The sequence below is a fragment of the Etheostoma spectabile genome, chromosome 24 (assembly GCF_008692095.1).
Source record: "Etheostoma spectabile isolate EspeVRDwgs_2016 chromosome 24, UIUC_Espe_1.0, whole genome shotgun sequence".
Taxonomy (NCBI): domain Eukaryota; kingdom Metazoa; phylum Chordata; class Actinopteri; order Perciformes; family Percidae; genus Etheostoma; species Etheostoma spectabile.
Window position 1 is genome coordinate 8,072,473 of NC_045756.1, and position 13,127 is coordinate 8,085,599.

Genomic DNA, 13,127 nt, shown 5'->3' on the forward strand with positions numbered 1-13,127 from the left:
CTGATTGGCTCGGTTCCAGAATAAAAACTCTTTATATGCGTAATTCAAAAACAACAATGGAACAACTGAACTGGGGGAAAACCCCTTCTGGATCCAGAGCAGTTATATAAGCGACCAGTCACTGTTGAGCTCCATCGCCTGAAGGTTGCAGCCACATTATCAGACAAAAAAAATGCAGATAGTTCAGACTCTCTTACTGCAGAATTATAGGCAGACTGATTACATTTATTGCCAAATATACAATCTGACAAGCAATTTGGACTAGATCTTGGATATAGAGCAAAGGATGAAGTGATGGGGAAAAACTTGAGATGCAGTTTGTCATGCAATGGAGAATGATTAAAGAAACAGGAACAAGAATGAGCATGAACCCAGCAGCAACCGCAAACAACATCCTGAAATATTCACGCAATATTAACTGCAAGTTAAACTGATTTTAATTTGACAGGTACCTTGTGTAATGCTACCAAACGTCATGTGTTACATTTTGATAAAGCCTCCTCCGCAACATATTGGTCTTGATAACAATACCCAAGAAGAATGGAGTTTTAAAAGTTTAAAAATTACTTTTTTTGTTCCTCGATACAAAAAGAAAAACATTGTATGAAATGTACTTTACATGAACTTGTGATTTTAATCAGGTCTTTCCAATGAGTCACTCTGTGCTTACCTTGACCTTCTATAAATATTTCCACAAAGCTTCCACACAGCCAACAAGCACCGGCAGAAAATGAAGCCAAAAATGGATTTAAACCAAAACTGCGAACGCGACAATGGAGTTAATTAGGAGAGGAAAGGGTGTGGTAAATAAATGAATAAATAAATAAATAAAAGAATGGAAGACATGGGCACGGTTTAAAATCTTGGCGGTGACTAGTTTGGTCCATTCACCTTCTCCTTATTGGGGGAAAATCTACCATCTCTTTCCCAGGACGACCCGTTATCGGTGCCAAACGGTGCAGCCAGGGGCTGCATGCCCCTCGTCATCTTGCTGTCGGGAAACGTTGGCTTGCTCCCGCTGTAAGCACAAAACCACGGTGATGTAAGTAGTATTGCTGGCCAGTAGTTAACCCTCCTGTTGTCCTCGGAATTGTTTTTGACAAAAAAAAACTAAAAAAGTGACAAAAGGTCTGAAAAAGTGACAAAGACTTGGGGAAAAGTGACAACTTTAGAAAAACTCAAGTATAACAATAAAGTTAAAATGTTGTTCCTGAAAAACCAAAAGGTCGTAGGGAAGACAACGCAAGGGTTGATCAGATCATGTGACCACTGGCTGCACGGTACGAAGAAAATATAGGAGTGGGATTATTTGGACTGATGATGCTCCACGGTATTGGAGGGAATGATCATTTTTGTATTATTATTCTCATTTTCATTGAAAACTGTTAAAATTAAAAGACATTTAAAAACGACTATAGCTGTGATTTCTGGGAGAATCTGTAACTAAAAAGATGTTTCCTTCATTCTGTAGGATACCACTAAGCCGGGACGTCGCTGCAGCACCACAATACCTCATCAAAATAGTTCAACGCTTGTTTTGCTCCGGAGGTTTTCTGTGAAGTATTGTTTTTAGACAAATGATGTCATCGATGACGCCCGAAGCCTCGCTGCCGTCTGTACCGTAACTGGTTTAGGAAGTGGTTCTAATCTACAGGGTTTTATTACATATCCATGACCTACAAATGTTAAATTTAAGACCTATATCACAACATCAAAAAAAACATATTCAGATGTCAGAGTCCGGAGACATTGTCTTAAACACACACCCGATGTCCTCATTGGCATTAGAGGACTGGTGTCTGTATTAGCAAAACTGCAAAATGCGACAAAAACATTGAAAATGGCCGATTTCATTTCTGTTGAAAAAGGCGACAAAAACGCAACAAGGAACAAAGACATTAAAAGCCCAGTTTTGATTATATGGGAGGGGAAGGGGGGTGTTGCCTGTTTTACACTCTTTGACCAACAGGTGGTGTTTTTCCCTTTAAGGAGCCCAGATTGCATGAGGGTCCATCTTGCTATCAGATGCATCTCCACCATGTGAGATCACTTATTTGTGTGTCTACCCAGTATTCATACCTCTTTAATTCATCACTAAACCAGTTGGGTGGATTGTAGGGCTTCATGGGTTTGTCATCAGCGTCAGCATCATGACTCAGCAGCCCTGCAGAGAGGGGGGGGCACCATATTTGAAAACACTTAACAGGCAGACTATTCATCTCATGGGCTTAATAATGAGGCTACTATTCTACAAATTACACAAAATTACCAGTTCTTACATAACAGGACACCTATGTGTGTCTGAAAAAACTACTCAGGAGCAGCAGTAGGGGACTTCTTGTTGTTGTTGCAAAGCAACAAATTTGACAGAATTGTTTCCCCTCAGTTTGTCAAAGACTTAGGTCGGCTTATTCGGCGGAGGGGTGGAAGGGTCCTCCCCGAAAAAAATGCCATGTTTTTCAATGAAAATGTTTTTTAACATTGTTTTGGACCGTCATTTCCTTAGCTATATCTAAAACGTCAGAAACGCTAGTGCAGATAATTCATAAATAACACTCAAAAAACATGCTAAATTAGTCCAAGTCCAATCATTAGATCTGAGTATCATTTGGGTAGTTTTGATACTCCAATTGATTTTGAGTAGGTGCTGCCTACTTGTAATGGTAGGGAAAGCCCTGCCCTTTTACCTTTGTGTCCACCCCCCTTTGCGAGCTTCACATACTCCGAGTCCGACTCAAAGATCCCAACTCGCCGGCCGGTGGTCCGTTCCACCGGAGAGGTTTCGTCTGCCGTTTGGGACAGACCGGGGATCTGGGAGGTGGGTCCAGTCATGCCGCTGGCCACAACTCCAGTCTTTATACCTGCAATGACCCGAGAATTACATCTGCTCGCTTTGCTATGTAGCTCCTACTATCAGCAAATAAACACTATGGCATGTTAAATGTCATATTAGCTGATGCTTTTATCTAAAGTGACTTACAACTGCTACATATGTCAGAGGTTACACGCCTCTGGAGCAACTGGGGGTTAAGCGTCTTGCTCAGGGACACATTGGCTGACGTATCGCAGTGGGAATCAATCCCGCTGCTTATTGGCTCAGTGATGCTGATGAGATTTTCTCCTTAGGGGATTGAATGACGCGGCATTTCCCGATACTTCTAAGGAACTGTGGTCGATGCCTAAAAAGTGTGGAATTCAGTACCCAGCACTACTTGTCATTCGATAACCAATTTCAATAAATCTCATCAGCATCAGCCAGCCAATCAGCACGCAGCATGCTTCTACCAAGAACTAATACTGTCTGTAATTGGCTGTCTAGTAGGAGCTGATATATGAATACAAAGATTTGTGACGTAATGTGTTATGTTGCAATTTCTGAAATATCGCAATAAAGTTATTACAACCAATTTATTGTGCAGCCCTGGTCATAATGCAGTTCAGGAAAAGTCACTCATCTAAAGGCTATCTTTTTGTGTTTTCTTGTTGTGACTTGATGGCATAATTTATTTTAGCAACATAAAGCTTTAAAAATGGTACATCTTTTTTTAGCTTAAAGTATTTAAATGTATAAAAGGTGATGAAAATGGTTTAGAAATGAATTTAGTCTTACCACCAGGCTTGGTCCTTCGATGGTTGGGAACAGCAGCATTCATTTCAGCTGAAGACATTTGACAATCTGATGACCACAAAGGAGTACTTTATAGCTTGTTAATGGCACAAAGAAGCACGACACAAATGAAAACCCACGTTGATTGTTAGCAAACATAAAAGTCATAAAATATGACTTAAGGCCGAAATTAGGGCTTATTTTACAAAATCTGAACACATTCAAAACTCAAAGCACCAGCTGTTGCACTTTATAAAAAGATGTCTTGCCCATTTTTCCCATTCCCATCTTCCGCCACAATGGACACAGATGGGTAGTGGCCTAAAACCATTAAGAGGGACTCAGATTTATTGGGACGTCATTTATTACTTGGTACATAATGTGTCTGCCGGATTTACCAACCGACAAAACATTAATAGAATATAGAAAAAAATTATGTCATACAAGTCGTATACCGTTTAATAATAGCAAAACCGTCTTAAATGATCGATTTTTCAAATGGAGTTTGGCCTTCTGTTTCCAAACATGCAACAGAGCGGCCAGTATGCGCTTTTCATCGAAGTAGTAGCAATTACGATGAATTAGAAAATATAACGAAGGAGAAATAAGACGAGTCTTATGTATGCATGTAAAACGAGGTATTATTAAATAGCTAATAAGACCAGCTAACGGTACCACCAATGAAACAAGGCTAACGTTACATTAATAAAATACATTTGATAATAAGGGAGCCACCTTCCGTTAACGTTACATGCCAGCTAGCGTAAAATGGTAATAAATAAAAGCACACGCTAGTAAGAGACGTAACGTCTAGCGGCATAGTTAAACTTAACGTTAGCCATGTAGCTCGCTAGCTAACAAAGCCTTGCTAGTTAGCCGCCTAACGTTCGATAGTTGCCGCAGTGGCTTTCCACCGCTAACCTTACTTTGCGCCGCAACGACGCTAGTTTTTACGGAAGCAGCTAACTATGCTATTCGAAAAAATATCAGACTCGTCTTACGTTATATGTTTTTTTCTTTCGTTGTAATAACTGAGCGGCTTGCTGCAATTAGATAGCTCCTTCTATTCTGCAGGCGAAGGCTGTACCCGGCCACACACACTTCCGTTGGCACCTGTCGCCGACTTCCTGTTTGCCATACCAAGATCGTGTATATCCGAAAACACCTGACGTCATTTTGTAGTCATCTGTAATATTCCCGGCAAAGGCGAGGAGAGCAGATCTTGAAAGGGGCTAAGTGATAGCTCTTTATGAAATTCATGCTGTTACTCCATTGAGAAACGATCTTTGGCCGTTCAGGCATCAATCTGAACCAAAACATATTCAATAACATGTTATTAACGGTTCCAACTGCACATTTGATAAATATCATTCATCAATTACATAGCATTTACAAATTCAGAATGCAGAAAACAATTGCTTATTATTAAGTCAGAAACCCATGAGCATGATGTATTATTGATTACCAACTTTTTTAACAGCATATTGTCACGACTTGTCACAACCAATGATTGATACTAATTAAGAACCATTAATGAAGCCATAAGCTTCTACTCAAGGGTTCCTTATTAAAAACGTGGCACTGTTAAAGGTGCTGTAGGTAGGATTGTGAAGATCCAGGATTTAGCCAAATAATATGAATATTGGCAACTTCTCCTAAGCCCCTCCCCCCTACAAGAGAGAATGAATGCATGTGCATGAGCAGTGATTGACAAGCAGTCAATCAGAAAATCAGATGCCCTGATCGGTGCTAATTTTAAAAGCAGTTCTTTGTTGTGTTATTCCAACGTTGTATTCCAACCTTCCAACAAACTAAAGGTGTTTTTTTCCCACTATTCTCCATCCATTTCTGTTTTTAAATCTAAACTAAAGACACATTTTTACTCACTGGCCTTTTTAACACACTGTAAGTTGTTTAAATGTATAATTTACCTTTGGAGCATAAGACTGAACTGACTCAACATAAAAAATATTGTTTCAATGACAAGCAGCATAATTGAAAAACAATAAGCAAATGGACAAACACATCAAATCCACAAACACTTTATTTCAGTTCAACATAACTTATGTCATTAGGATAAACTGTATTAGTAGTATTATATTAACTCTAGTTACCATCACAATGTTCTCATACATCCATCAACAAATGTTATTTTGCTGCCAGACACGCTGAGGTTATTTTCCAAATGTGATTAACAACTTATTTTTGTAGGATTCTAGGACAATACTTTCCAAATGGGAATGTTTTCTTAGAAACAACAAGACATTCAGTAAGCACATTTTGGAATGAAGGCTTCAACTCATTCACATCTAAACACAGTATCATCAGCTTATGCACAAAACACTTTATAACGGTAGGAACAGGTTAATGTGTAAGGAACCAATACATGAAATGTTAGGAAGAATATTGTGAGCGCTCTCTGATTGGCAGACTAACTCTTTTTTTTCCGGCTCGGGGATCGCTCAGAAGTCTTTGACGCATTCGGGGCAGAGGAGGTCGTCTTTGCACGTCAGGAAACCCCGACCCACCAGAGACGCGCAGCAACCTTTGCAGTTGAAGCAGTCCATGTGCCACTGCCGCTGCTCAAACGAGATGTACTTGCTGCCCCCCACACCTGAAAACAGAAGCAACAAAGAGAAGCCATGAGTGACCTACAACACGAGTCCCATGATCTCTGTAATGCAATTATCCCGTAATTGATGGTGATTGGGGATGTTCTGGGGAAAGAGTCCTTCCATGTTAAAGGTTGTTAATACTGTGGTTTCTTCTGTCTATTTGGAGTTCACATTGGAATGATATGTAATGAGATTTGACCTTGTTTCAGCCAGTATTTCCGGACAAATTTGGACATTTCCCACACCCAATCCCATTTGTGTTAGCTTATGTTTTTTTCATGAACATCCTATTCAGTATTAGACAGTGAAACATGTATTACCATGTTCCTATATTATCTAAAATTCAAACATTAGGCTAAATCAAATCTTGCTTGTTTTTTTTTAGCTTGACCCATATCGAGGGACTAAAAGTCAGGTTATCTCGGACTCTGCTGCTTTGATTATGTAGTCTGGCTATCACCAGACCAAGCCAAGCTCAACAGATTTGAAATTGAGCGTTGGTCTGGGGAGTCTGCTCTGTGTTTTCTCTGCACAAGAGGCGGACCAACGAGCATTGTTCAAATGACTCTGTACCCAACTGAATAGTCCTTCACCCAATCAAACCAACGAACTGGGTGATGTACTTTGCAGAGCGAGCTTTTACAAAAGCCGGTCGGTAAGGCAAACTCATCTTTCTTTAGTAGGAATTGTTCCAGGGGAAGTTTCTGTTCCGTTTTAAGACAGAACTTGCCTTTGAAATCTTTTAAAACAGCAGCGACAGCGGCATCAACGGGTTGCTGCGCTTCGGTGGCGGCTATGTTGAATGTAAACAAGAAGCTGATTGGATGTTAAACCCGCCACTAGCGCACAAGGTAGATGAGCCAGTTTGTGATTGGTTCCCACTAAAACAAGTTCCTTCCCGAGGATATTTTGCATTGTTCCTCCAGTCCGCCCAAGATGACTGTGATTGGTTTAAAGAAATGCCAATAAACCAGAGCATGTTTTTCTCCTATCCAGTGCTGTGTGGACTAGCCAGACCCTCCTCTACAGCACTGTGAAGAAAGGTCTTGCAATGCCAGACTACAAAAGGACAGGATAAGTGAAACCTAATTTCACTGGCAGAGCTAATTTTAGTGGAATTTGGTACTACTCTTTGATCTATTTTAACCAACCGCTGATTGGGGTGGTGCAGTTAGCACATTTCTTGGCAAACAGGTTGCAGAAGCAGTCGAGGCAGTAGGCGAAGTCGTCCCGAGAGGTGAAGCGCTGGCCGGCCAGCTGCTGCTTGCAGCCGATGCAGACAAAGCACTCCTTATGCCAGGGCTGGTCACGGTAGTTCACTCCTACGGTGGTGATGGGCTGAAAGATATGGAATCACATCACCTTAGGTATGTTGTGTGAAAATTCATCTATTACATAGACCTACTCAATCTGTAAAGTGTCCTGAGATAACACTTTAAATTGATCTGAAGTGTGTGATGACAGGATCTGGTTTTACACCTTCTTGCAAGTGACACACTGCAGGGCAAACTGCTTCTCGTAGCAGGGCATGCAGTAGTTGTTGGTGTCCTTCTGGATGAAGCTCCGGGTGCCTATGGGCTGCTGGCAGCGGTTGCATGTGAAACAGGTTGTGTGCCAGCTGTTGCCCTTATGCTCCATCTTTTTGGAGCCTGGGGGAGGGGGGGAGTGGCAGGGAAAGAGAAGAAATGGGAGACCAATAAGATATTTAATTGGAAAGTTTTACAATCCAAAAGTATGTATGATCTGAAGACTTCTTCCATCCCGCCGAAGATAGCATTAAGCAACTCACACAGGTCATGATAACAGTTTGGGTACTTTAAACCTCTAAACTATACTATACACTATAACTCACAGTTAACATCAAACATGTTCTACCTTTCACGGCTCAATCAAATCTGAACACAGGGACACAAACATAATTATCTCCAACGACCATCGGGAATAAAGCAAATCCGCTTAGAAATCCTAGATAGAAGAAAGCTCCTTATATCTAAAGAAGCTACTCAAAATGGTCACTTTTTTTTTAAAGTTCCCTTCAGTATCAAAGTAAGCCAGGGATAAGAGTCTGCGCATTCTTGAGTACAGAGAAACCAGAAACTGCTAATTTGGAATACTGTTAATGGTACTTTTACTTAAAGGGTCCCACAAAATGGGTTTAGTGGGTAGTGGGTTTTTATGGGATTTTGTTTGTAATATAGATTCCAGGGTGTAAAGTTAAAGTTGTGGAAAGCGTAGAAAGCGGTTAACCGATGGTTGTCGTGTTCCAAAATCGACATAGCCCCGCCCCCTTTTCCAACATTTCACTGCATAGCCCGAGCCAAGAGGAGTACGAAGCAGAAGAGTCATGATGTCGCTAAAAAACGGCCAAGAGAAGTGCATCGTTCCTGGGTGCAGAGCATCAAATACTGCACACCCTTACAAAAGATAAAATGGCACAGACAAGTGGGTGCATTTTGTTTGTCCTGAGTCAGGCTTTACGGATATGTAACAACTGCCAATTTTACACCAAAGTGTCTTACATTAATGTTACATGATGATGGAGTACAGTGTGTGGTATTAGTACTTTTACTGAAGTAAAGCATCTGAGTACTTCTTCCACTGCTGGTGAGAATGGAGAGACTAAAAGAAAGGCCTCCTCACCTGGCATGATGGTCTTCAGACATGAGTGGCACTTGGAAGAGTACTCGCTGCTGTAGCACTCGATGCACATCAGCACGTCGTCCTTGGTGGCGAAGGGCCGGTCCACCAGAGACCGGCTGCACGTCTTGCACAGGAAGCACTCGCTGTGCCAGTGGCGCTCATTGTACGACAGATCCTGCACAGTTCAGAGGGAAATTACTATGTTTCAGTCTTTTTTTCCTTTTATAAACATAACACAAATATACACACACACAAACACACACACACACACAGTACATGCACATATACTGTAGAAACATACACACACACACGCACACAAACACACACAAACACGCACACAGTACATGCACATACACTGTAGAAACACACACACACACACACACACACACACACACACACACACACCCCCCAGAGTACATGCACATATACTGTAGAAACATACACACATACACACAACCACACCACCACACACAAACACGCACACAGTACATGCACATATACTGTAGAAACATACACACACACATGCACACAACACACACAAACACACACACAGTACATGCACATATACTGTAGAACACACACACAACACACACACACACACAGAGTACAGCACATATACTGTAGAAACATACACACACACACACAAACACACAAACAAACACACAAACACGCACACAGTACATGCACATATACTGTAGAAACACACACACACAACCACACACACACACATCACGTAGAACACTACACAACCAACACAACAAACCACACACTAAATGTAGATACACACACACACACACACAAAACAACACAGTAAATGAGATACACACACACAACACACATAGTACATGTAGAGATCACCACACACAGCATATATATATATATATATATATATATATATATATATTTAAAGTCTATATTTACATAATAATTCAAATTTACCCAGATTCATTAAATAATTCCTAGCAGGAGATAAATACTCAGAAATGAAAGAAAGCTCAGGCTCCTGAGGTTGGAGAAGAGATTGACCTTGCTGGTGCAGTTGATGAGCTTCTGGCACACTTCACAGTTGCTGGAGAACAGATCATCGTAGCATTTGACGCAGTACGGGTTGTTCTCCTTCAGGATGTACTTCTGCCCAAACAGGGACTCCTTGCACTCTGTGCAGTCGTACGGCTCAGTCATTCTGACTGGAATCTCCTCTCTGTGTCTTCTGTCCTGCAAGATGAAAAAATATATTTATAAAACATTCACGCATAGAGTCGTAAAGAAGATCTAAAGTATTGCCAAGACTTTCTAAACTCGGATTGGATTTCTGTAATTTGACTCTTTTCTGCAAATAACGCCTTGGTTACTGTGAACCAGGTACAGGGGGTCACCCTTCTGAGATTTTTGGACACTTAATTGAGTACTACGTACAACAAATTAGGCCATGGAATGCTGCAAACAACTGCCCCCAAACGGACACATGTAGAGTACATGCCTACCACTTTTATTAATGGACATAATGTGACTTTTAAATCTGGTTTAGTGGCTCCAAAAGAGTTTAAATTTTAAGTTAAAGTTTATGGGGCTCTTAATTTTCTCTGCTTCCTAAAAATTCCTCAAAATCCTTCAGATAAAAGAGTGCACAAGCAATGAGGGAAAATAAGGGTAAAGACAAAGTATAGAAGGAAAAGGAGAAATGAAAACAAAGCAGTGTTTTTCCACGGTTTGTGGAAGACTTTCCTCAAGAAAATGTGGTGTTTTTAAATAAATGAAATATGCAATTTAACGTTTCAATAAGTAAAAAAAGATCAATAAGTAACATACAAATAGCGTTGTTTGACAAAATGTGCTAAAGAAGTCCAACTTTAATAATTAGATTTGAGAAGTCTTTTAGTTTGTGTGTTTGTGGCGGGGAAAACCGAAATACAACATACGAGAAGGAACACTGAAAGAAATGTTTGCATAATCATCTATCGCAGACTTTTTAGAATGCAACTCATTCTGCTGGAAGATGATTTTTGAACGTCGAGGGTCAAATATTTAACATGTAAGAAGCAGTTAAAGACTTTGCTGCCTGATTTTGTTAACTTATGTTTTCCTTTGTATTCTTATGTCTTTTTATTTGTTGTATTTCACTTTATTGTGACGCTAAGTGGAATTAAACACACAGCTGTTATATTAATATTTTCCAGTTTCTATAATGGGAGGAGTTGTTTCTGCATCGAGTACTTTTTACTTTTAATACTTTAACTACATTTTCTTGATGATGCTTACAGACTTTTACACAAGTAACAGTTTCAATGCAAGACTCGGACTTCTAACAGAGTATTTTTTACAGTGTGGTATTAGTACTTTTACTTAAAGGTAAAGTAAGTGATGTTAATAGTGTGGTTATTATTTGTAAAAAGTGCTATTTACTTACTTGCTTACTAACTGTGTTTTGTGTGCAGAAATCTTAAAGTGTAAAGTAACTAAAGCTGTCAGATGAATGCAGTGGAGTAACTAAAGTAACTAGTAACTAAAGCTGTCAGATGAATGTAGTGGAGTAACTAAAGTAACTAGTAACTAAAGCTGTCAGATGAATGCAGTGGAGTAACTAAAGTAACTAGTAACTAAAGTAACTAGTAACTAAAGCTGTCAGATGGATGTAGTGGAGTAACTAAAGTAACTAGTAACTAAAGCTGTCAGATGGATGTAGTGGAGTAACTAAAGTAACTACTAACTAAAGCTGTCAGATGAATGTAGTGGAGTAACTAAAGTAACTAGTAACTAAAGTAACTAGTAACTAAAGCTGTCAGATGAATGTATTGGAGTAAAAAGTACAAGATTTCTCTCTGAGATGTAGCGGAGTAGAAGTAGAAAGTGGCATGAATAGAAAAGACTCAAATAAAGTACAAGTACCTCAACATGTGGACTGGAGTAAATACTGGGGGGAGTACCCAGGGCCCTCATGTGAGGAGGGTCTAAAAGATACTAGAATGAGTAGCTGGGGATGCGGGAAGGGGTCCATAGAAAATCCCTTTCTACAGGGCCCAGAATATTGTGCTACGCCCCTGAGTAAATGTACTTAGTTCCATTCCACCGCTGGTTATAGGATAGTGATGGTAGTGAACAAAGGGTCAACAAGAACAAACAGTGCTCTGTCTTGACCCAGAATTAGTTAATACAATAATGCGAGTAATTTAATAATGTTTAATATTTCCCAAAACACAAAGGCGGTTACTGTCTGAACATTGGATCTGAATCAGAGCAGTAAGAGTTTCCAAATGTTGTTCTTGTTAAATCGTTATTATAGCCGGTGATTAGATTCATTGTCCGATAGTTTGCAGATGACTTTCATCTTAATTTGGCATATTAAAGTTTGGATAAAACTGTTTGTTCCTACACATATTTTAAATCAAAACATTTACAATACCGCTTTTTGTAAGCCTTTTCATGCAAGGCTGGCCGAGGCAGAAGCACAGATGGATTTATTAATCACAGGACGGTAACATCAATCTTCAACCAAAGTTTTAGGTACAATGCCCTTAACACCAGACAACATGTTCCTCATTCACTACAACTTTCCTTTAAATTTGCTTGAGCAATTCAGAAAATTTTCTCAGAAACCTGGATTACATATATCCATAGGTGTGATTAACAGGGGGGAATAAGTCAAAACAGGCTTCTAACAAAAACAACATAACATACTAATACATACATACATAACAACTAATATCAACTGGCAACTTTAACAGTCAGAACAACAACGTTTTATGTCCCTTAATATTGGTTGTTGTTGACACAACATGAAAAAACATGTATTGCTGACAAAAAAAATGAAAACCCTTTTTGACAGCGTACACTGTTGGGGGAGCAATTTGGGGTTTAGCATTGTCCAAGGACAGGGCCAGGGCCAGGGCCAGGGATTGAACCACCAACCATCTGTTGGCAGGCAAACAGTACACCCCCTGAGCCACAGCCGCCCCATCTCACACACACACACACACATGAAAGATAAGCACACATTAAATTGCCAAACATCTCTGAAATGAATGTGGAGGACTTGGTAAAAATTAAAAAAGGAAAAAAACAAGAATACAGAGAAGAAAGTGCAAAGAACATTGGGTCAACAGACGGCATAAAGAAAGCGAAGAAAGAAAGAAAGTCTTACCCTGACAGAGCAGCCTGAGTGTCGGAGGACGAGCCGGACTGCTGAGACCAGAGGTGTCACTGGGCGCTGTCGTCCATCTGCCTTTTAAAGTGAACATAAAATGTGTGACACACACACACACACACAC

At 40.1% G+C, this 13,127-nt stretch overlaps 2 protein-coding genes across 4 annotated transcripts in view; both read right to left on the reverse strand.

The window, feature by feature from the left end:
* Window positions 1-4,873, reverse strand: part of LOC116674059 (uncharacterized protein C7orf57 homolog) — a 10,958-nt gene extending 6,085 nt beyond the window's left edge. For 2 of the 3 annotated variants that reach the window (XM_032506590.1, XM_032506589.1), the window contains exons 1-5: window positions 4,609-4,873; window positions 3,611-3,676; window positions 2,688-2,861; window positions 2,080-2,164; window positions 892-1,018 (exon numbers count right to left, since the gene is read on the reverse strand). In XM_032506590.1, the coding sequence (XP_032362481.1) occupies window positions 892-1,018; window positions 2,080-2,164; window positions 2,688-2,861; window positions 3,611-3,668 (444 nt within the window). In that variant the 5' untranslated portion in view covers window positions 3,669-3,676; window positions 4,609-4,873. Of the gene's footprint in view, window positions 1-891; window positions 1,019-2,079; window positions 2,165-2,687; window positions 2,862-3,610; window positions 3,697-4,608 lie in introns of all 3 variants that reach the window. The other variant, XM_032506591.1, reaches the window with a different exon arrangement.
* Window positions 4,874-5,636: 763 nt separating this feature from the next.
* The window catches only part of LOC116674056 (four and a half LIM domains protein 2), a 7,623-nt gene continuing 132 nt past the window's right edge, over window positions 5,637-13,127 (reverse strand). The window contains exons 1-6 of the mRNA XM_032506584.1: window positions 13,001-13,127; window positions 9,889-10,077; window positions 8,863-9,037; window positions 7,702-7,871; window positions 7,374-7,560; window positions 5,637-6,221 (exon numbers count right to left, since the gene is read on the reverse strand). The exon at window positions 13,001-13,127 is cut by the window's right edge and continues 132 nt beyond it. Coding sequence (XP_032362475.1) covers window positions 6,070-6,221; window positions 7,374-7,560; window positions 7,702-7,871; window positions 8,863-9,037; window positions 9,889-10,044 — 840 coding nt within the window. The 5' untranslated portion in view covers window positions 10,045-10,077; window positions 13,001-13,127 and the 3' untranslated portion in view covers window positions 5,637-6,069. The remainder of the gene's footprint in view (window positions 6,222-7,373; window positions 7,561-7,701; window positions 7,872-8,862; window positions 9,038-9,888; window positions 10,078-13,000) is intronic.